General features: G+C 47.4%; 1 protein-coding gene and 1 pseudogene across 3 annotated transcripts in view; one reads left to right on the top strand and one right to left on the bottom strand.

Moving 5' to 3' along the window:
- ASAP3 (ArfGAP with SH3 domain, ankyrin repeat and PH domain 3) overlaps window positions 1-5,025 on the bottom strand; it is a 54,914-nt gene extending 49,889 nt beyond the window's left edge. For 2 of the 3 annotated variants that reach the window (XM_050790634.1, XM_050790640.1), the window contains exon 1: window positions 4,768-5,006. In XM_050790634.1, coding sequence (XP_050646591.1) covers window positions 4,768-4,896 — 129 coding nt within the window. In that variant the 5' untranslated portion in view covers window positions 4,897-5,006. Of the gene's footprint in view, window positions 1-4,767 lie in introns of all 3 variants that reach the window. The other variant, XM_050790626.1, reaches the window with a different exon arrangement.
- A 5,403-nt stretch (window positions 5,026-10,428) lies between these two features.
- LOC126944425 (uncharacterized) lies at window positions 10,429-10,532 on the top strand (annotated as a pseudogene).
- The last annotated feature ends 13,831 nt before the right edge of the window (window positions 10,533-24,363 follow it).

Genomic DNA, 24,363 nt, shown 5'->3' on the forward strand with positions numbered 1-24,363 from the left:
AAAGAACAAGAATGATGAAGCAGCTGCCTTAGTTCCTGACAACTTCCCAGCCTCCAGTTCCAGGCCCTGGAGAGGTGTACTTTTACCTCTCGCTCTTCAGTCCCATTAGGCACATCTAATTCTTTAAAGCCAATTTCCCTCAATCTTCTTGCCTGATGATCAAAAAACAAACAAACAAATTTCCCTCCAACAGAAACAAGCTTGACAGGGTTTATGTTTCTTGCAAACAATCTCTAAGATTACACAATTTTAACACTAAAATACATATTACAAAGCAAACTGTAAAATTCACAAGAATATTAAAAATTAAGAAGGAAATCCTTTCTAAAACAAGATTCAAAAAAGCAAAAGTCACAAAGGAAAAGAAAAATGTGACTCCAAAACAATTTAAACTGTGCATTATAAGACCTGATACCAGTTTAGGTAAACATTCCCCCAGCCACTCCCATTCCCCCACCAATAATATATTTTCCATGAGAACATACATTGGGAAGCATGTACATTTCCATAGCAATTACCTCTGGGGAGAATATAGGGATTGAGATAGTTGTTCATAGGCCTTGTCTGTTACGTTTTAAATTTCTTATTAAAAATTATGCCCTGGCCGAGCATGATGGCTCACACCTGTAATCCTAACATTTTCAGAGGCCGAGGTGGACAGATCGCTTGAGCCCAGGAGTTCAAGACCAGCCAGGCAACGTGCTGAAACCCCATTCCTACAAAAAATACAAAAATTAACCAGGCACACCAGGTGTGGTGGCTCACGCCTGTAATCCTAGCACTTTGGGAGGCCAAGGCGGGTAGATCATGAGGTCAGGAGATTGAGACCATCCTGGCTAACACAATGAAACCTCGTCTCTACAATAAAAAAAAAAAATACACAAAAAAAATTAACCGGACATGGTGGCATGTGCCTGTAGTCCCAGCTACTCGGGAGACTGAGGCAGGAGAATCACTTGAACCCAGGAGGCGGAGGTTGCAGTGAGCCAAGATTGCGCCATTGCACTCCAGCCTGGGCTACACAGTGAAACTCCGTCTCAAAAAAAAAAAAAAAAAAAAAATTAACCAGGCGCCTGTAATCCTAGCTACTCAGGAGGCTGAGGTGGGAAAATCACCTGAGCCCGGGAGGCTAAGGCTGTGATAAGTCATGATTGTGCCACTGCACTCCAGCCTGGGTGACAGAGTAAGACCCTGTCTCAAAAAATAAAATAATAATAAATTGTGCTGCTTGTCAAATTAAAATTTTATTTTAAAATTTCAAAAAATATATACAAAACAAGCCTTTGAAGACCTCCTATTTGTGGCAGACTGCTTCATCTGACACCTACTCAGGGGGCGGGTGTGTGTCCACTAGCAGTTTGAGGCACACAATATAGTATGAATTGTTAGCTCTGGTCAAAATGGCTTACTTGGTTCCCAATATGCACTCTTCCCACCAGTCTCTGAAATCACCCCCTTGTCCTCTCCGCTAAATGGGGTTCATCTATCCTTCCACCTAGAAGTATCACCTCCTCCAGGAACTTCTCCCACATTGCACGAGTCCTTACTGCTCTCCCCCTCTCCTGCTCTACTTGCCTCTTATGGCATTCACTGTACCCTTCTCTGGGGACTCAGGACAAACTCCTGGGGTTCTTACTGATCTCCCTGTAACAGGCTTCTGCTTCTCCCTAGTCAGTCAGCACATCAAAGCAGCATCTTTATGTCCTTAGCGTCCTTTATGTCCGTCGAGATGGCACAGAGAGCTGGCCAGAGCCCAGGCAGAGCACAGCAGAGTCAGAGAGACCCACTATGTGACACAGGGCAGCTGCCTTCACTGCCCTAGGCCCGGTTTCACCTGTTGTTGTGAATATCAATGACATCATGGGCATAAAGGGGCCCAAGACAGGAAGAGGCTGGTTGACGTAATGACTATCTTAACATACTCCCTCACAGTTGCCTGCTGTTTCATAATTTAACACAAAAAACTTTAACAACCCAGTAAGGTAAGCAGGGAGTGATTAAGAGATCCATTTTAAGGATAAAATAACGAGGTTCACAGAAGTTACACAGGGAGGACAGACAGATGGACTTTAAAAGGCAAGAGAACAGGACCAGGGGTAAAACACGTGTGTAGAAATGCTAACTTTCCCACTATCCAGCTGCAGGAGCTTGGACAAGTCTCTTGGCCTCTCTGGACTTCAGTTTCTCCATCTTATCTGAGAGACTTTCTAGCTGGTCTCTATCTTGAAAGGGTCCCTCAACCCTGACATTCTAGTTTCCTGTGATCTGCCCAGGGTCCTTCCCAGGAGGACTGTACAAAAGGGCTGCAAGTCCCAGGACAGGGTCTCTAGTTACTCCCAGGAAACCAGCCAGAACTGGAAGACTTGACTTAAGAATCAGTTGCATTTTGATTCGGTCAAGTAGAGCTTCAAGCCTGGGGGTGGGTTAGTCATGCCCAGAACTGGGGGAAAAAATTGCAGCATCAAACTACATGTAAACACAATGTAATCGCAAAATATAAATGCAAATGCAAAACCAAACAGGAAACCTCAGGGAAGTCTAATCCAAAGGTCAGACTCTAACTTTTGGGGCCCTGAAATGCTGAAGAGAAAACCTGTGTTTGGGGGCCACAAGGCTTTTTGTTGGAACCTCTGCATGCACCAAACCAAAAATCTGAAGGCAAAGGAGTATGGGTTTTGTCTTGCCTGAACTGGGGCAAAGCTGAGCCCTGAACAGAGCCTGCTGCGGCCTCTAGACACATTCTAAGGGCCCCTCCCCAACACACAGTGCTTACACTTACACTTACATAAATGGGCATTTCTGTCCATGGATAAGGTTCATATTGGAGCCCCTTCTCCTGCTCTTAAGATTCTAATGAACAACCTGGGCAGAAGGATGAACAATGAAACCCCTAAGAATGCAGACGGCACTGAGCTGAGTCGTGAAATGTAAGGCTATGAAGACAAACCTCAGGAAGCTCTCCAAAGGATGGGCTGGACAGCAGTGTTTCCCTGTGAGCCCCACAGTAAAATATAACCCACATCCACAGGCAGTGGACTCCAAGCTACTGGCTCTGCCCAAGGAAGGAAGCCAAAGCTGACCGGCTGCTTATTTTAATAAAACATGTACTCCTACTATGTGCAAAGTAGTAGGCTAGGCTCCGTGAGACAAATGAGACAAGGCTAGGCTCTGTGAGACAAATGAAGACAAAAGAGACCCAATCACTGTCTAAAGAGATCTGCCAATTAAACTGATAATAATCATTCCATTTATCAAGAAGCACGGGCCAGCGCAGTGGCTCACGCCTATAATCCTAACACTTTGAGCGGCCAAGGCAGATAGATTGCCTGAGCTCAGGAGTTCAAGAACAGCCTGACCAACATGGTGAAACCCTGTCTCTACTAAAAATACAAATATTAGCCGGGTGTGGTGGCGGGCCCCTGTAATTCCAGCCGCTTGGGAGGCTGAGGAATGAAAACTGCTTGAACCCTGGAGGCAGAGATTGCAGTCAGCCGAGATCGCACCACTGCACTCCAGCCTGAGAGACGGAGCGAGACTCTGTCTCTAAAAAGAAAGATGCATGCTTTATATGCATTGTCTCATGTGAGGTACACATTATTACCCCCATTCCACAGATGACAGAACAGGTCACATGCCCACGTTCACCCAAATGGCAAACTGCAGAGCCAGCATCTGAAAAAAGGTCTGCCTTCCCCAAAGTCGATGCTCCTTCCACAATCCTCTATCACCCTTACAAAGTGGTACAGCCAGACTCTGAGATGGAGGGCCAGCCTGCCAAGAGAGAAGAGAAGGAGAGATTTCCCGACACTGGTGCAGGGTGTTATGAACTACTGAGCTTTGTATCTGCCCCACAATGGGTGCCTAGTACACTTAGGGTGAAGGGTGGAAGAGTTGCTGAGGTCCAAAATGCCACCCAAATTCAGGACATCCTTTGGACGCGGAGCTGTAAAAATTCAGGGCATCGGTTGGATGGGGAGCTGTAAAAACACATTATCCTTTGGATGGGGAGCTGTAAAAACACATTATTCTCCGTTGGACCAAGGCCACGGAGTGTCTGTCCTAGAATATTCCTTGCAGAGGAGCTGGGGAAAGTTGCGGCAGGTTCGGAGAAGAGGAATGGAAGGAACTCCGAAGCGCATGGGAATGGGGTGGGGCAGCCTGTAAGGCCGAAAGAAAAGGCCTGGGACGCTTTGCTGGGAAAGACAAAGAGGAGAGGGGAGGGGAGAGGAGACGATAAACTTGCCAACAGCCGGGCCAAGGTGAACCCCGGCTCCTGGCGCCTTCCCATCCGCATTCATTCCACAAACGCGGGCCAAATCTCCGAACCAGCCGCAAGGGGGAGAGGGCCTCCTTGCAGCCCGGGGAAAGAAAGTTCAGGACCGAGGCGGGAAGCCTGCTTCTCAGAAGAGGAGTGACTCGGGGGTCACACTTGTGGGGCTCCGAAGATGAAAACGCAAACTGCGGCTGGAAGGCGCTAGGCAAACACATATGTGATGAGGTGGTCACGCGGGGCACTTGGGGTACGTCCCCCGACCTGTGGAGTCTGTCATCGAAGTGACCTCGAGGCCCCCCAAAACGGTCCCTTGGGCCTCTCCCCGCCTCGACGGTAAGGACGCAGCTGTTGGAGATGCGCTCTGTCCTCCCAGACCTAGGGAGGGGGCAGGTTTCGGGGCGCGGTGAAGGGCCGTCGCAGCTTGGGTCACGCCTGTGGAGGTCAAAGCCAGGCCCGGCGCCGACCCCCGACCCCTCCCGCCTCGGCTCCCTTACCTCCTCCCGCGCCAGCGCCGCCCCCCGGCACCGGGGCATCTTGGCGGCGAAGGCAGCGGCCCCAGCCGGGGAGCTGAGGTCTTCCGCGGTGACGGCCAGGAACTCGGCGACGCTGAACTGCTCAGGCATGGCGGGCGCGGGCGTGGGGCTGCCGGAGCGGGGCGCGGGGGGCACTGCGCTGCTCCGCGCTCAGCCGGCCTCACTGCCTGCCGGGGGCGCCGTCCCGGCCTCCGCACGCCCCGCCCCTCCGCAGGCCCCGCCCCCGCCCCTCCAGCCGCTCTCCGATCCTCAGCTGGGACGGCCCCGCCCCCGGCCCTTCGCCGGCCTCCACGGCCACAGTCCGGGCCCCGGCCCCAGTCCCCGCCCCGCGCCGCCTCAGGCCGCACCCCCGGGCCCTCGCCAGCCCCCTCGGCCCCGCCCCCAGCCCCTCACGGCGTCAGACCCCGCCCCCTGGCTCGATGCCCCGCCCCTGGCCTCAGTCGAAACTCCTCCGCCTTCCCCCATCCCTGCCCCTCCACGGCACAGTCTCCTTTCATCGGCTCTGGGTCTTCCAAATCCTCCTCCCTCGCACCGCCCAGGCTGCCCCATCTCCGCGCCCAGTCTTAGAGCCCCCTGCCTCTTCCTCCCTCCTCTGCTGATCCGTTCCGAGTTCCCCATGACCTCGCCCCTTCGGCCCTATCCAAACCCACCCTCCCCTCTTCTCTCCCCAGCCCCGCCCAATCTCCTTGCCTCGCTCGGCCCGGAATCGCCCCACCCCTCCCTTGCTGCTTACGTCCAGCTCTCAGCCTAAGCTCTGCAAGCATCCAGGGATTCCCTCCTGATAACCCCCGCCGCCCCGGGGATGTGTGGCTCGGGACGTGTGACTTGGGGAAAATTACTTCTCTTCTCGAAACCTCAGTTTCCGTATCTGTACAATGGGAAGCTTGATGCCCGCTTGCTTGTGATGTTGCGAAGAACCGAACACGTGCGTGTACCAGTTCCCTCTTACCAGACCATCGATCACACCCTCGCCTTTACTCTTCCTGCTCCTGCCTTTCGCTCCTTAACCTGGCTCACCATCCTTTGGGGCGGATGACGGATGGGGTTCAGGTTAGAAATCCACTTAGGTTTAGTTTTGAAGCCTAAGGTCCTCTGGGGGAAAGTTATCCAAGTAAAAAACTAGGAAAGCACCGCGGCAAGGAACATTGGTTTTGAAGTCAGAGGAACCTAGATTCCAATCTTGGTTACTTTGGATAAATTACCTGCTTCTCTAAGCCTGAATTTCCCCCTCTTAAAATGGCCTCATGGTATTTTACCCCACAGGGCGGCGATTTAGAGAATCTTTTCTTTTCTCGCACAGAAAAGGAAAGAAAAAAAAAGAAAAAACCCGGAAAGATATGCACTAAAATGTTACTAGCTGAAGACATTATGAGTAATTTGTTTTCTTTTGGTGAATCTGTATATCCTAACTTTTATACAATGACCATATACTACTGTGTAATAGAATTAAAAGTTGACGGGCGCAGTGGCTCACTCCTGTAATCTTAGCACTTTGGGAAGCCAAGGTGAGTGGATCGTTCAGGAGGAGTTCAAGGTCAGCCTGAGCAACATGGCGAAACCTTGTCTCTACAAAATATACAAAAATTAGCCCTGCTGCGTCGTGGCTCTTGCCTGTAGTCCCAGCTACTTGGTGGGCTGAGGCAGGAAAAATGACTTTAACCTGGGAGGTCAAGGAGGCAGTGAGCTGAGATTGTGCCATTGCACTCTAGCCTGGGTGACAAAGTGAGACCCTGTCTGAAAGAAAGAAAGAAAGAAAGAAAGAAAGAAAGAAAGAAAGAAAGAAAGAAAGAAAGAAAGAAAGAAAGAAAGAAAGAAAGAAAGAAAGAATTAAAAGTTGAAAAAAATGTGTACCATCTGATAGAGAAGACAACTATTCCAACAGTTCCTTTCAAGGTCAACTCTTGAAACCAAACAGGCACTTTTCTTGTTATTTATTTTTAGAGACGAGGTCTCAATCTGTCGCCCAGGCTGAAGTACAATGCAATGATCATAGCTCACAGCAGCCTCAAACTCCTGGACTCAGGCACTTTTCTTGCTTGACTTCTAGGAGCACCTGACAATGTTAACCACTCCCTTCTTGAAACCCCCTTGCCCCTGAATCCTAGGAGAACTATTTTACTTGGTGGCCCTCCTTCCTCTGGCTGCTCCAAGAGCCCTTTCTGAGATGCGCTTCCTCCGCAGGAATCCTAAATGCTGGAGTCCTTGGGAGCTCTCTGCTAAATCCTCTGCATGTCTCACCCTGTCAGCCTTCCTGGATTTCCTCATCCAAGCCCAATGGTAATGTTGATGTCTTCTGTACTAGTTTCCTGTTGCTGCTATAACAAATCACCACTAACTTCCTTCAGCCTCCCAAGTAGCTGGGATTACAGGCATGTGCCACCACACTCAGCTAATTTTTGTATTTTTTAGTAGAGACGGGGTTTCGCCATGTTGGTCAGGCTGGTCTCAAACTCCTGACCTCAGGTGATCCCCCCACCTCGGCCTCCCAAAGTGCTGGGATTACAGACATGAGCCACCGCACCTGGCCACATTTTTTCTTTTACATTTCTGGAGGTCACAAGTCTGAAATGACTTTCACTGGGCTAAAACCAAGGTATCAGCGGGGCTGTACTCCCTCTGGATGCTATAAGGGAGCATCTGTTTTCTTGCTTTTCCAGCTTTAAGAGCTGTATTTTTTGCATTCTTTGGCTTACGGCACCTTCCACCTTCAAGGACAGCAGTATCTTCAAGCATCTTACTTGCCTTCTTTCCTGTGGTCAAATTTCTCCCAGCCTCCCCACCCCTCTTCTTTTTCTTTTTTGAGACGGAGTTTCAGTCTTGTTGGTGCCCAGGCTAAAGTGCAATGGTGCGATCTCAACTCACCATAACCTCCGCCTCCCGGGTTCAAGCGATTCTCCTGCCTCAGCCTCCAGAGTAGCTGGGATTACAGGCATGCGCCACTACACCCGGCTAATTTTGTATGTTTAGTAGAGATGGGGTTTCTCAGTGTTGGTCAGGCTGGTCTCGAACTCCTGACCTCAGGAGATCCGCCCGCCTCGGCCTCCCAAAGTTCTGGGATTACAGGCATGAGCCACAGCGCCCGGCCCCCTCTTTTTTTTTTTTTTTTTTTTTGAGACAGGGTCTTGTTCTGTCACTCCAAGCAGTGGAGTAATCACATCTCACTGAAGTCTCAACCTCCTGGGCTTTTGCGATCCTCCCACCTCAGCCTCCCAAGTAGCTGGGACTGCAGGTGAATGACACCACACCCAGCTAATTCAACCTCTCTCTCTCTCTTTTTTTTTAAAGACATGATCTTGCTCTGTCGCCCAGGCTGGAGTGCAGTGGTATGATCTCAGCTCACTGCAACCTCTGCCTCTCAGGTTCAATGGATTTCTGTGCCTCAGCCTCCCGAGTAGCTGGAATTACAGGCACATGCCACCACACCTGGCTAATATTTTATTTTTTATTTTTATTTTTTGTATTTTTAGTAGAGACAGAGTTTCACCATGTTGGCCAGGCTGGTCTCGAACTCCTGACCTCAAGTGGTCTGCCCACCTCGACCTCCCAAAGTGCTCAGCCTCCCTCTTATAAGGACATTTGTGATTATATCTAGGGCCTATCCAAATAATCCAGGATAATCTCCCTATCTCAAAATCCTTAATTTAATCACATCTGCAAAGTTTCTTTTGCTATATAAGTGCCATTTACAGGTTCCATGGATTAGGACCTGGATATCTTTGGGAGCCGTTACTGAGCCAACTACATCTTCCAAGGCTGTATTTCCAGCCTGTACTCTTTAGTTCAAGATCTGTGTATCCAGCTGCCTATGAGACAGTTTCATTTCACCGTCTCACAGACAGACACCTCAAACTCTACAGGTCCAAAACTGAACTCACCATCTCGTACGCCCACCCCTTGCACCAGATTGTTTTCTGTCCCTGTCTTGATGGAAGGCACCACCATGCACCCCCTTGGAGTCATCCTCTCCTCCCTTCTTCTACCAAGCTCCCCTCAAACAAGTCTTGTCACTAGTCTCACCAGTGAGACCACCTTCTCCATCTGCAGGCCAAACCCAGTCCAGACCACCGCCACCTCTCACTTCCTTGCTGGTCTCCCTGCCCCTAATCTTGCATATCTGTTCTGTTGCTCCTCTGCTTAGAACTCTTCAGTGCTCCGCCACTGCTCTCTGAATAAAAGCCAAACTTCTTTTCGTGGATGTCTAGCCCTGCACGGTCTTGTTGCTCCTGCCATTCACAGGCTGATCTCTCACCTCTCTGTCCCCACTATGATTGAGCCCCTGCACTGTTCTCCCCTCTGTCTGTAATGCCCTCCCACCTCCTTTCAGCTGGCCAACTTAGATGTCAATTCCTCCAAGAACCCTTCCTTGACGTCCTTACTCTGGACTCCTATAGGACCCAGTATCCCCCACCACAGCAATTACCACTGTGGACTGTAATCATCTGTTTCCTTATCTGGGGCTCTGGCACACTTATTTATTTATTGAGCATTTACTATGTACTAGTCACAGGGCCAAGGGCTGTACAAGCAATAGCTCACTCAACACCCACTCAATGCTCACAGCAGCCCTATGAGGTAGGTGACGTTACGCTTCCCATCTCAGTGAAATGAAAGCTCAGAGAGATTAATTTGTATAAACTCAGAATGAACAAGTAATAGCACCAGGATTCCATCCCAGGTCTGCATGACTTCAGAGCGTTTTTTGTTTTGTTTTATTGTTATTATTTTGAGACAGGGTCTCACTTTGTCACCCGGGCTGGAGTGCAGTGGCATGATCATGGCTCACTATAGTCTAAACCTCCTGGGCTCAAGGGGTCCTCCTATCTCAGCTGCCCAAGTACCTGGGACCACAGATGCGTGCCACCACACTGGGCTAACTTTTAATTTTTATATGGAGGTCAGGGAACAGGGGTCTCACTTTGGTCTCAAACTCTTGGGCTCAAGTGATCCTCCGTCCCCAGCCTCCCAAAGGTCTAAGCCACTGATCCTGGCCATTCTCTCTCGCTCTCTCTTTTTAAGTAAAATAACTTTTTGTTTTTACTTAAATATTATGTGAACAATTCAATTACAGTGAAATTTTTTCTGAACTTCTAGGTTTGGGGTAATCTTTAAGTGATCTATGGGTGTTTGATATTATGTCATGCCCAAGACTATGTTTATATTGGATCAAAATAGAGGAGAGAAAACTGTAAGGATTGCAAGTGTTTGATGTACCTAATGCATTTAATACTGTACTCTCAATGCCATAATTTTTAAAATAGAACCTCTCAAGATAACTTATCCTCATTTCTGCATACAATCAATAAATATAGAGTCAGGAGCAGCTACTCGAACAGTCCTCTGCTTGTATTGTTACCAGAAAGGGGTCCAAACCCCAAGAGCGGGTTCTTGGATCTCGCACAAAAAAGAATTTGGGGTGAGTCCATAGAGTAAAGTGAAAACAAGTTTATTAGGAAAGTAAAGGAATACAGAATGGCCAACCCCTAGGCAAAGCAGCCCCCAGGGGCTACCGGTTGCCCATTTTTATGGTCATTTCTTGATTATATGCTAAACAAGGGGTGGATTATTCATGAGTTTTCCCGGAAAGCGGTGGGCAGTTCTCAGAACCGGGGGTTCCTTCCCTTTTTAGACCCTTCAGATCGAATAAATCTTTCGCCTTTTACTAAAGATTTCCGTGGAGAAAAACAAATCAGTTGTAAAATTAATTTTTTTTAGACCCTATAGGGTAACTTCCTGACGTTGCCATGGCATTTGTAAACTGTCACGGCACTGGTGGGAGTGTCTCTTAGCATGCTACTGTATTATAATTAGCATATACAGTGAGGATGACCAGAGGGCACTTTTGGAGCAATCTTGGTTTTGGTGGATTTTGGCTGGCTTCTTTACCGCAGCCTGTTTTATCAGCAACTTCTTTGTGACCTGTATCTCATCCTGTGACTTAGAATGCCCAACTTTCTGGGAATGCAGGCCACTAGGTCTCAGCCTTAGCCCCTATTCAAGATGGAGTTGCTCTGGTTTAAACACCTCGGATGGTATTATTAGATTCTCGTGCTTGATTTTGGTTCACTGGCAAACTGCCACGTGCCAAGAGGAGGGTCCAGGACGCTGCTGGGGTGAAGCAGTGGGGAAGGTAAGAAATGAGCTCAGAGAGGTCCTGGGATGCTTGCTCTCTGCAGCAAGTTTTTTTCCAGATAAAATCAAACCTTCAAGGGGTCGGGCACAATGGCTCATGCCTTTGGGAGGCTGAGGCATACAGATCACTTGAGCCCAGGAGTTTCAGACCAACCTGGGCAACATAGTGAGACTTCGCTTCTACAAAAAATTTAAAAATTAGTCAGGTGTGATCTCACGTGTCTGTAGTCCTGCTACGTTCTGCTACTCAGGAGGCTGAGGTGGGAGGATTGCTTGAGTCCGGGAGTGTGAGGCTATAGACAACTTTGATCACGCCACTGGTTAGAGACAGGGTCTCGCCCTGTCACCCAGGCTGGAGCACAGTGGCATGATCATGGCTCTGTAACCTTGACCGATCCTCCCGCCTCAACCTCCAGAGTCATTGCGACTACAGGTGCGTGCCACCATGCCTGGCCTTGCGATATTCTCTTAAACTCCGCCTGATCAGGATTTTGCTCCCACCAGCCACTGAACTGCTCTCATCAAGGCCACCAGTGACCCCCTGCTCGCTGAACCCAGAGGTCAGTGCTCAAAGCCTTTTTTGTATTGTTTTACTGCAGCCCCTCCAGCAGGTGCCTAACGTCTCCCCCATTTCTTCACTTGGCCCCAAGACACCAAACTTCTTTGATTTTCTTCCTCTCTCACTAGTGGCTCCTTCTTGAACTCCTTGGTTGGTTCCTCCTCTTCTTTCTGATTTCTCAGCACTGAGGACCCCTCTCCACTCTCCATGCTCACTCCCTTGGGGATTCCACCCAGTCCCATGGCTTTAAATATTATCTAGATCCTGATGATTCCCAGCTTGTAACTCCAGCCTGGACCCTCTCCCTTGACCTGCAGATTACTATATCCAACTGCTTCCTGACACGTCTGCCTGGAAGTCTGGTAGGCCATCTTGAACTTAACCTATGCAAAGCTGAATTCCTGGCTTCCTTACCCAAAGCACCTACGCACACACACGCACACATGCACGCACATGCACATGCACACACCTCTTCCTCATCTAAACTGGTGGCAACTTCCATTTTCTTCCTTTTTTTTTTTTTTTTTTGAGACAGAGTCTTGCCCAGGCTGGAGTGCAATGGCACAATCTTGGCTCACTGCAACCTCCACCTCCTGGGTTCAAGCGATTCTCCTGCCTCAGCCTCCCACATAACTGGGATTACAGGTATGTGCCACCGTGCCCAGCTAATTTTTGTATTTTTTAGTAGAGACAGGGTTTCACCATGTTGGTCATGCTGGTCTTGAATTTCTGACCTCATGATCCGCCCGCCTCAGCCTCCCAAAGTGCTGGGATTACAGGCGTGAGCCACCACGCCCAGCCCACAACTTCCATTTTCTAGTGTTCAGGATGAACATTCTTGATGGTATTATTAGATTCTTGACTCTCTTTCTCTCACACCCCACATCATGAAATCCATTGGCTCTAGCCCTAAAATATATCCAGAACCCCACTCCTCATCATTCCACTGCTAGTGACCTGGTCCAAGCACCGTGACCTCTTGCCTGGATCACTGCAGGAGGCATCACTGTGCTCTCTGCTTCCACCCTTGCTCCTCTACAGCCTATTCTTCTTCTTCTTTTTTTTTTTTTTTTTTTTTTGAGACAGGGTCTCGCTCTGTTGCCCAAGTTGGAGTACAGTGGCACAATCTTGGCTCACTGCAACCTCCCAGCTTCAAGCAATTCTCATGCCTCATCCTCCCGAGTAGCTGGAATTACAGGCACGTACCACCATGCCCAGCTAATTTTTGTATTTTTAGTAGAGATGGGGCTTCACCATGTTGGCCAGGCTGGTCTTGAACTCCTGACCTCAAGTGATCCGCCCATCTCGGCCTCTCAGAGTGCTGGGATTACAGGTGTGAGCCACCGTGCCTGGCTTATAGCCTATTATCAACTGAGCAGCAAGTGACTCTGATACCAGATTATATCATTGCACTCTGAAAAACCCTCTAATGCCTCTCACTCAGGCCAAAAGCCAAGCCCTTGCATGGCCTGAAGGCCTTACCTAATTTGCCTTCCTCTGACCTCATGCCTTCTCACTCTCCCTCTCCTCCACTGCTCCAGTCACATTGACTTCCTTAGTGTTCCTTAATGTTCACTTGGCACACTTGTGCCCCAGGACCTTTGCACTGGCTACTCCTCCTGCCTGACATGCTCTTCCCACAGATATCCACATGGCCAATGTTCTCACTTCTTTCTGCCAAGTCTTAGCCCAAATGCCACCATCTCGGGGAGGCTTATCCTGACCACCCAATTTAAACTGCAAATGGCCGGGTGTGGTAGCCCACTCCTGTAATCCCAGAACTTTGGGATGCTGAGGCAGGCAAATCACCTGAGCCCAGGAGTTCAAGATCAGCCTGGGCAACGTGGCAAAACTCCATCTCTACAAAAAATTTGATGGGTGTGGTGGCACACGCCTGTAGTCCCAACTACTTGAGAGGCTGAGGCGGGAGGATCACCTGGGCCCAGGGAGGTTGAGGCTGCGATGAACTGTGACCACACCATTGCACTCCAGCCTGGGCAACAGAATGAGACCCTGTCTCAAAAAACAAAAAGACTATGATCATGATTATTATTATTATTATTGAGACAGAGTCTCAAATTGTCACCCAGGCTGGAGTGCAGTGGTGTGATCTTGGTTCACTGCAACCTCCACCTCCCAGGCTGAAGCAATTCTCGTGCCTCAGCCTCCTGAGTCGCTGGGATTACAGGTGTATACCACCATGCTTGGCTAATTTTTTTTTTTGTATTTTTAGTAGATACCAGGTTTCGCCATGTTGGTCAGGCTGGTCTCAAACTTAGCCTCAGATGATCCGCCTGCCTTGGCCTCCCAAAATGCTAGGATTGCAGGCATGAGCCACTGTGACCAGTCAGGACCATGATTATGTTAGGTCTACCTCGATAATCCAATATAATCTCCCCATCTCAGGGTCAGCTGATTCGCAGTCTTATCGCCTGTAATCTTAATTTTCCCTTGCCATGTAATATCACAGATTCACAGGTTTGGGGAATTAGGACATTTGATATCTTTTGGGAGTAGAGCATTATTCTGCCTACCATGATGGGTAAGTAAGAAAACACTGTTGGCTGGGCACGGTGGCTCATGCCTGTAATCCCAGCACTTTGGGAGGCTGAGGCGGGTGGATCATGAGGTCAGGAGTTCAAGACCAGCCTGGCCAAGATGGTGAAGACCCACCTTTATTAAAAATAGGAAAAAATTAGCCGGGTGTGATGGCGGACGCCTGTAATTCCAGCTACTCGGGAGGCTGAGGCAGAGAATTGCTTGAATCCGGGAGGCGGAGGTTGCAGTGAGCCAAGATTGTGCCACTGCAGTCCAGCCTGGGCGACAGAGTGAGACTCTGTCTCAAAAAAAAAGAAAAAAAAAAAAAGAAAGAAAGCACTGTTGTTGGGCAATGACATATAGGGACTTTGAGCTATGAGTACACCTGTGCTCAAAAAGCTACCAGGGATCCCCACTGCCTCCAGGATAAAGGCAAGACCTCTCAGCCTAGCAGGCAAAGCATGTCATGAATTGACCTATATTCCCATTTATGAACAGGTACTTTCTGGCTTCCTTGCTTCCATTCTACCCAAAAGCCCTTTTCTTCCATTTATGATCTTGAAAATCCTTCAATTCATTATGGTCAAGTTCAAATGTTACCTTTTCCATGAAACTTTTCCAGAACCCCCAGAATGATTCTCCCTCCCCTGTTGCTATTATGGAATTTGTCTTGACGGGAGTTGTTTGTGTATGTACCAGTTGGGGGTTGTTCCCATCTAAGCGTGGGCACCTGGACCACAGAGACCGCCTCAGCATAGGTCAGCAGTTCTCACACTTGAGTGTGCATGTGAATCACCTGGAGGATTTATTAAAATGCAGACTCCTGGGGCCAACATCCAGAATTTCAGATTCAGTTGATGTGAGATGGGACCTAGTCATCTGCATGTTTTTTTTTTTTTTTTTTTGAGACAGAGCCTTGCTCTGTCGCCAAGGCTGGAGTGCATTGGTGCGATCTCGGCTCACTGCAACATCCGCCTCCTGAGTTCAAGCGATTCTCCTGCCTCAGCCTCCTGAGTAGCTGGGATTACATGCGTCCGCCACTGTGCCCGGCTAATTTTTGATATTTTTAGTAGAGACAGGGTTTCACCATGTTGGCCAGGCTGGTCTTGAATTCTTGACCTCAGGTGATCCGCCCGCCTCGGCCTCCCAAATTGCTGGGATTACAGGCGTGAGCCACCACGCCCGATGGATCATTTGCATTTCTAACAACTACCCAGGTAATCCTGATGCTGCTGGTCTGGGGAGTACACTTTGAGGACCACAGGCACAGAAGTTGAGATGGTGTCATCAGGCTAGACCTGTCTTCAAATCTCAGCTCTGCCTCTTACTCTGTGATTCTCGATATGTCCCTATCCCTCTCCAAGCTGCTTTCTCATCTAAAAAAGGATTCATCTTCCCCTCCCAACTGGGATGATGTGAGGAGTAACAGGCTTAAGACAATTCCATGTACCTCGCAGGTTCTTAATAAAAGGCATGAAGTTCTCCCTCTAAAATTTTCCTCCGCCTGTGTTTTGCCTTCCTAGTAGGTGCTCAGTAAAAACTCGTGAATTGGTTTTAGGGGAAACTACTGCCTTGGACACTTGGAAAAACGGTGCTGGCAGCTGGGCGCCGTGGCTCATGCCTGTAATCCTAGCACTTTGGGAGGCTGAGGAGAGCAGATCACTTGAGGTCAGGAGTTCAAGACCAGCCTGGTGAAACCTCATCTCTACTAAAATAAATAAATAAATAAAATAATAAAAATACAAAAATTAACTGGGCTTGGTGGCATACACCTGTAGTCCTGTCTACTCAAGAGGCTGAGGTATGAGAATCACTTGAACCCAGGAGGTGGAGGTTGCAGTGAGCCAAAATTGTGCCACCACACTCCAGCCTGGGCAACAGAGCAAGATTCTGTCTCAAAAAAAAGCTGGCAACATGAGAAGAGATGGGTATGTCTGGGTCAAAGGAATGTGAATGACCTTCACACTGGTGAGCATTTTCCTGACAATAACCATCATGTCAGAAGTGACAGCAGATCAACTGTATTGCAAGTTCACGGCCATTTATCCACAAAAGCTTCCCTAGTACCTCCAAGGAACCTGGTGACTGGTGGCCCTGCCAGGGTTACAGAGCTTGAGAGAAGGCGGTGATCCTGAAAGGGCTCAGACCATGAGGAAGATTTGTGTAAAGAGAGAAATAATGAGGCCAGGCATAGTGGCTCATACCTATAATCCCAAAACTTTGGAAGGCTGAAGCAGGAGGATGGCTTGAGCCCAGGAGTTTGAGACCAGCCTGGGCAATGTAGTGAGACCCCATCTCTTAAAAAAAAAATACAAAAATTAGGCTGGGTGTGGTGGTTCACGCCTGTAATCCCAGCACTTTGGGAGACCAAGGCAGGCGGATCACGAGGTCAGGAGATCAAGACCATCCTGGCTAACATGGTGAAACCCCGTCTCTACTAAAAATACAAAAAATTAGCTGGGTGTGGTGGCGGGTGCCTGTAGTCTCAGCTACTCGGGAGGCTGAGGGAGGAGAATCGCTTGAACCCGGGAGGCAGAGGTTGCAGTGAGCCCAGGTCGCACCATTGCATTCCAGCCTAGGCAACAGAGCAAGGCTCCATCTCAAAAAAAAAAAAAAAAAAAAAAAAAAAAAAAGAAGAAGAAGAAGAAAAGAAAGAAATAACAGGATCAGGCTTGTCCCAGGGACCTGAAAGTACAGCCTAGTAGTGGTGGTGGGGTAGGGGATTGCTGGCCTCAGGGGACGCATTGTCTGGGAAGAGGATTCCTTGTGGCTGGGACACTGCCTATAGGCTTCCCCAGGGGCCTGTTTCCTTAGAATACCAAATACACACACATGCATATCATGCTTCCTTTGCTGCTCCAGAAGCCAGGTGTCTTCTCACAGTTTATATTTGAGGGACCATTAGTCAGATTGTTTGTGGGCAAAATACTATGTCTTTGTTTCTCCAGCATCTGGCAGTGTACACACACAGGAAATCTCAAAGGTCAGAATGGAGCCCCCATAATGTCAGTTAGGAGGCTGGACCACATGGAAGTCACAAGCATGGTCCTTGGAGCTTAGATGACCATGTTGCAGTCTGGTTGTATCACCAGGTGAAATGCCTCTCCTGCTCACCCTTACTAGCTGTGTGACCTCACATAAGTAAATTCACCTCTTTGAGCCTCACTGGTTATAATAATGCCTATTCTATAAGGTTTTCGAAAAGATGGCATAGACTAAAACCTGGTCCCTAAAGAGATCTCAATAAAAGTTAGCTTTTCCCAATTGCTGCATTTGGCAGAGTGGCCACCAGAGGGCAGTGGTCTCCATGCTGGGAAAATAACCTGTCTGGGCAGAGGCCTAGAAAGTGCTGACCAGGCAAACACTCTTAGAGTGGTCAGGGATCCCTTTAATTGAGGGACTACACACTCCAGGAAGGGGTATGTGGCCATAACTAGGTCAACACAACCACCAGCCAACGGATACATTGGGCATCCTGCTGGTCACCCTTTGCTGTGGTCATTTGAGGACTGGCACAAGCCTTAGAATCAGTGAATTGAGATGTACTGGAACGCTCTATTCTATGTTTGTTTTGTTTTTTGTTTTTTTTAGACGGAGTCTCACTCTGTCACTCAGGCTGGAGTGCAGTGGCGTGATCTCGGCTCACTGCAATCTCCACCTCCCGGGTTCAGGCGATTCCCTTGCCTCAGCCTCCCAAGTAGCTGGGACTACAGGCACATGCTGCCACACCAGGCTAATTTTTTGTATTTTTGTGGAGACGAGGTTTCACCATGTTGCCCAGGCTGGTGGTGAACTCCTGAGCTCAGGCAATCCGCCCGCCTCAGCTTCCCAAAGTGCTGGGATTATAGGCGTGAGCCGCCACACCCAGCCCTATTCTATATATTTTAACCATGGAGCCACCTGGCCTTTTCCCAAAGAGCTCCTTCTGCCTGCTGTGCAGCCTTCTCCCCTTCTTTCCTTTGGCAAACGTCTCCTTCAGGCCCATCCCCAACCCTCTCTGAGTCCATCCTTCCATAGATGGAGTCCATCCTTCCATAAATGGAGTCTATCCGAGCTCCCAGAGCATTCCGTTCTTCCTTGATGGTGGCACTAATAACAATTTAATAAACGACATATTTATAATACATGAGGTTTGGCTAGAGGTTAAGAGTAGAGCTTCCTGGGGATGCACAGCCTGGGATCCATCACATGCTGTGTGACTTTGTACACATTGCCCTACCTCTCTGAGTCTCAATTTCCTCATTTGTAAAAATGGGGCTAATAACAATACCTACTTTATAGGGTTTTGCTGGAAACCACATAGCCATCGCTTTTAATGGCGAAAACCGCAATTACTTTTGCACCAACCTAATAAATGATTTTTTTGTTTGTGGCTTTTTTTGGTTGTTTGAGATGGGGACTCACTCTGTTGCCCAGGCTGGAGTGCAGTGGCATGATTATGACTCACTGCACCCTAGACCTTCTGGGATCAGGTGATCCTTCCAGCTCAGCCTCGCAAAGGGCTGGGACTACAAGCATGCCACTACCACGTCCGGCTAATTTTTGTATTTTTTATACAGATGGGGTTTCACTATGTTGTCCAGGCTGGTCTCAAACTCATGGGCTTCAGTGATCCACCTGCCTCCCAAAGTGCTGGGATTACTGGCGTGAGCCACCACACTTGGCTGGAAGCTAAATGATGTTATGCACACAAGGCCCTAATTTGTTGAACAAATGAATGAACAAGTGAGTGAATCCATTGGACTGTGAGCTCCTCAGGAATAGGGATTGTTTTGTTTCTTTTTTACATTTTGCAATGTCTGAATCCCAGTGTGGGCATTGCATGTTATCCGGTGCAGTGGTCCTCAAAGTGGTGTCCTCCTGACCAGCATCCTCAACATCACCTTGGAGCTTGTTAGAAATGCCCCCACCCCTTTTTTTTTTCTGAGATGGAGTTTCGCTCTTGTTGCCCAGGCTAGAGTGCAATAATGCAATCTCAGCTCACTGCAACCACCGCCTCCCAGGTTCAAGCAATTCTCCTGCCTCAGCCTCCCAAGTAGCCGAGATTACAGGCATACGCCACCACACCTGGCTAATTTTGTATTTTTAGTAGAGAGAGGGTTTCTCCATGTTGGTCAGGCTGGTCTCGAACTCCCCACCTCAGGTGAGCTGCCTGCTTTAGCCTCCTAAAGTGCTGGGATTACAGGCATGAGCCACCACACCTGGCCCAGAAATGTCCATTTTTAGGTCCCACCCCTGACCTACTGAATCAGAAATTCTAGGGATGGAGCCCAGCAAGCTGTACTCTAACAAGCCCTCTGATTCTGATGAGCACTGAAGTTTGGGATCTACCAGCCAGCACATAGAGGCTCAAAGGTGTTTGTTTAAATACGTGTTCAAATCCATAAACTTTATATGGTTGGAATTAGAATTGGCTGTAAGCTCCATAAAGTCAGGGGGCATGGTTTCCCTAGCACCAGGCAGAGACAGGCACATAGTAGATGCTCAAGAAAGGTTTGTGGGCTGGGCTTAGTGGCTCATGCCTGTAATCCCAACACTTTGGGAGGCAGAGGCAGGCGGATCACTTGAGGTCAGGAGTTCGAGACCAGCCTGTCCAAAATGGCAAAACCCTGTCTCTACTAAAAATACAAAAATTAACCTGGTGTGGTGGTGGGCGCCTGTAGTCCCAGCTACCCAGGAGGCTGAGGCACGAGAATTGCTTGAACCCTGGAAGCGGAAGTTGCAGTGAGGCAAGATTGCGTCACTGCACGCTAGCCTGGGCGACACAGTGAGACTCTGTCTCAAATAAAAAAAAAAAAAAAAAAGGAAAATTCTGTGAAACAAATGAGTGAAGAGCCCTTTTGGTTCTTTTTACGGTTCTCAGTATCTTAGATTTTCCAAAGTTCAGTTTTATTACCTGTTCTCTCTTCCAGGATCTGTGGAAGGATCTACAAGCAAAGTAAGCAGCTTAATATACATAACAAAAAAGTATTGTCACACTGTTGAGCCATTTGAAACTCTCAGTTAAAACCCCCTGAAAGGTTTGCTTTTCTATCCCTGCTGCAACCCAGAGCTTGAGGCACCTCAAGAGTCCTGCTGCAGATGCACCCCTGCCAGGCCTTGGCCATCCAGGGAAAGAGGAAACAATTTCTTAAGGCGGGTAAATATCCTTGACAAGGAGGGAGCAGTAGTTATGACCCAACCTTGGAACAGGGTAGATGCCCAATAAATGTCTGATAAATAAATGACCCTTGTTCGGGACAACGTTGTAGTTAATTGCATAAGTTCTAAACAGACTGGCAGGGGCTTTTTTCTTATTCCTTGTTTTATTGCTTTGTCCAGGATCACTAATACGATGTTGATTTGTAGGAATGATACTGGATGTCCTTCTCTTATTTCTAAAGGTTCACCATTAAGTTTGATATTTGCTGTAGAAAGTAATTCCTGTGTATTCTTATTTAGCTATCAGTTTTCTAAAAATCATGAATAAGCGTTGAATGTTTCAAGTGTTTTTCCTGTATCTGTGGAGATGGTCACATGGGTTTTTCCTTTAATTTGTTAATGTGAAGGGTTGCACTGATTGCTAAATAATACACAGGAACCATCACCATATCACCTTTAGAATATTTTCATCACAGCCCCATAAGACCCTGTGTCCATTAGCAGTCATTCCTCTTCTCCCCTCCCCAACAACCTTAAGTAGCCATGAATCTCTGTACATTTGCCTATTCTGGATATTTTATATAAGTGAGATCACATAGGTCAGGCATGGTGGCTCACACTTATAATCTCAGTATTTTGGGAGGCCAAGCCAGGAGGATCACTTGAACCCAGGAGTTTAAGATCAACCTGGGGAACATAGTGAGACTTTGTCTCTATAAAAAATCAAAAAATTAGCTGTAGGTTGGTTTTTTACTTTCTTGATGATGTCCTTTGCAACAAATAAGTTTTTAATTTTAGGTCGGGTGCGGTGGCTCACGCCTGTAATTCCAGCACTTTGGGAGGCTGAGGCGGGTGGATTATGAGGTCAAGAGATCGAGACCATCCTGGCCAGCATGGTGAAATCCCGTCTCTGCTCAAAATACAAAAATTAGCTGGGCGTAGTGGCGCACGCCTGTAGTTCCAGCTATTTGGGAGGCTGAGGCAGCAGAACCACTTGAACCCCGGAGGTGGAGGTTGCAGAAGCTGAGATCGCGCCACTGCACTCTATCCTGGCGACAGAGAGAGATTCCATCTAAAAAAAAAAAAGCTTTTGATTTTAATAAAGTCCAATTTATCTATTTTCTTCCTTTGGTTGCTTGTGCTTCTGGTGTCATATTTCAGAAATTATTATTCTGAGAGGCGACGCAGGATCATTTGAGGCCAGGAGTTCAAGACCAGCCTGAGCAACACAGGAAGACCCTGTCTCTATAAAAAATATAAAAATTAACTGAGCATGATGGCAGGCAAGTAGTGCCTGTAGTCCCAGCTACACAGGAGGCTGAGGCAGGAGGATTGCTTGAGCCCAGGAGGTCGAGGCTGCTGTGGGCTGTGTTCACACACTGTACTCCAGCCTGGGTGACAGATGAGACCCTGTCTCAAAAAAAAAAAAAAAAAAAAAAAGTAATTGTTGCCTAATATAAGGTCACAAAGATTTATGCCTATGCTTTTTTCTAAAAGTTTTATAGTTTTAGCTTATATATTTAGATCTTTGATGCATTTCTGAGTCAAATTTTGTATATGCTGTGAATTAGGGGATCCAACTTCATTCCCTTTACTTTTTTTTTTTTGAGACAGAGTCTCGCTGTGTCACCCAGGCTGGAGTGCAGTGGCACCATCTCTGCTCACTGCAACCTCTGCCTCCCGGGTTCAAGCAATTCTCCTGCCTCAGCCTCCTGAGTAGCTGGGATTATAGGCATGCACCACCATGCCTGGCTAATTTTTGTATTTTCAGTGGAGACGGGGTTTCACCATGTTTGCCAGGCTGGTCTTGAACTCCTGACCTCAAGTGATCCACCTGCCTCGGCCTCCCAAAGTACTGGGATCCAGCTTCATTCTTTCACGTGTAGATCCAATTGTCCCAGGGTTATTTGTTGAAAAAAATTCTTCTTTCTCCATTGAATTGTCTTGGCACTCTTCTTAAAAATCAGTTGACTATAAATGAGGGCTCATTTCTAGACTCTCAATTCTATTCCATTGATCTATTTGTCTATCCTTATGCTTGTGTTGACTACTGTAGCTTTGTGTAAGTTTTGAAATCGGGAAGTTCTCTAGCTTCATTTTTCTTATCGAGATTATCAGCCAGGCACGGCGGCTCACGCCTGTAATCCCAGCACTTTGGGAGGCCGAGGTGGGCGGATCACAAGATCAGGAGATCGAGACCATCTTGGCTAACACGGTGACACCCCGTCTCTAATATACGTCTAAAAATACAAAAAATTAGCCGAGCATGGTTGCGAGCACCTGTAGTCCCAGCTACTCGGGAGGCTGAGGCAGAAGAATGGCCTGAACCCGGGAGGTGGAGCTTGCAGTGAGCCGAGATCATGCCACTGCACTCCAGCCTGGGCAACAGAGCAAGACTCTGTCTCAAAAAAAAGAAGAAAAGAAAAAGAAAGAGAGATTATCTTGGCTATTCTGAGTCCCTTGAATTTCCATATGAATCTTAGGATCAGCTTGTCAATTTCTGCAAAGCCCGCTGGAATTTTGATGGTGACTACATTGAATCTGGAAGTCAATTTGGGAAATACTGCCATTTTAACAATATTAAGTCTTCCAATCCATGAATATAAAATGTCTTTCCATTTACTAAGGTATTCTTTAATTTCTTTCAATTAAAATACAAAGCATTGGCCGGGCGCGGTGGCTCAAGCCTGTAATCCCAGCACTTTGGGAGGCCAAGACGGGCGGATCACGAGGTCAGGAGATCGAGACCATCCTGGCTGACACGGTGAAACCCCGTCTCTACTAAAAAAAAAATACAAAAACTTAGCCGGGCGAGGTGGCGGGCGCCTGTAGTCCCAGCTACTCGGAAGGCTGAGGCAGGAGAATGGCGTAAACCCGGGAGGCGGAGCTTGCAGTGAGCTGAGATCCGGCCAGTGCACTCCAGCCTGGTCGACAGAGCGAGACTCCGTCTCAAAAAAAAAAAAAAAAAAAAAAATACAAAGCATTATTTAGTACTTTGCAGTTTTCAGAGTATAAGTTTTGCACTTCTTTTGCTAAATCTATCTCTAAGTATTTTATTATTTTTGGTGTTATTGTAAAAGACAGTGTTGTCTTAATTTTATTATTTGGGTTGTTCATTGCCAATGTATAGAAATACTACTGAGTTTTGTATACTGATCTTTTATCCTACAACCTTATTAAACTCATTTATTAGTTGTTTTTTAATGCATTCCTTAGAATTTTCTACATTGTCTGCAAATAGAGATGATTTTGCTTGTTCCTATCAATCTAGTTGCTCCCCATGCTATTTTCTTGCCTAATTGTCTTGGCTAGAACCTCCAGTACAATGTTAAATAGAAATGGAGGGAGTGGTATCCTTGTCTTGTTTCTGATCTTGGGGCCAGGGTTGGGGGAGAAGCATTCAGTATCTCACCATTATGTATGACACTAATTGTGGGTTTTTCATAGATGCTCTTTATCAGGTTGAGAAAGTTATTTTGTATTCCTAGTTTCTTGTTTTCAGTTTCTTGATTTTTTTTTTTTTTAAATCATGAAGGGGTATGAAATTTTTTCAAGTTTTTTCTGCATCTAATAAGATGATCATGTGGTTTTCGTCCTTTATTTTACAGATACGCGTATTACACTAATTGATTTTTGGATGTTAAACCAATCTTGCATTCCTGGGATAAGTCCGATGAAGTGTAATTCTTTTTATTTATATGTTGCTGGATTTGGTTTCCTTGTGTTTTGTTGAAAATTTTTGCATCTCTATTTATAAGAGCCCTCATCCCCATTTATAATTAATCCCATTCCTACCCCAACTCCTCAGGCAATCACAGTCACCAATCTTTCTTTTTCTCTTTTTCTTTCTTTACTTCTTTTTCTTTCTTTCTCTCTTTCTTTCTTTCTTTCTTTCTGTCTCTCTCTCTTTCTTTTTCTTTTGTTCTTTCTTTCATTCGTTCTTTCATTCTTTCTCTCTCTCTCTCTTTCTGAGGCAGGGTCTTACTCTGTCACCCAGGCTGGAGTGCAGCACCATCTTGGCTCATTGCAACCTCTGCTTCCTGGGTTCAAGTGATTCTCCTGCCTCAGCAGCCCAAGTAGCTGGAACCACAGGTATGCACCCCCGTACCCAGCTAGTTTTGTTTTTTGTTGAGACGAGGTCTCACTATGTTGCCCAGGCTGGTCTTGAACTCCTGAGCTCTGGTAATCCA

Source organism: Macaca thibetana, chromosome 1, assembly GCF_024542745.1.
Source record: "Macaca thibetana thibetana isolate TM-01 chromosome 1, ASM2454274v1, whole genome shotgun sequence".
Taxonomy (NCBI): domain Eukaryota; kingdom Metazoa; phylum Chordata; class Mammalia; order Primates; family Cercopithecidae; genus Macaca; species Macaca thibetana.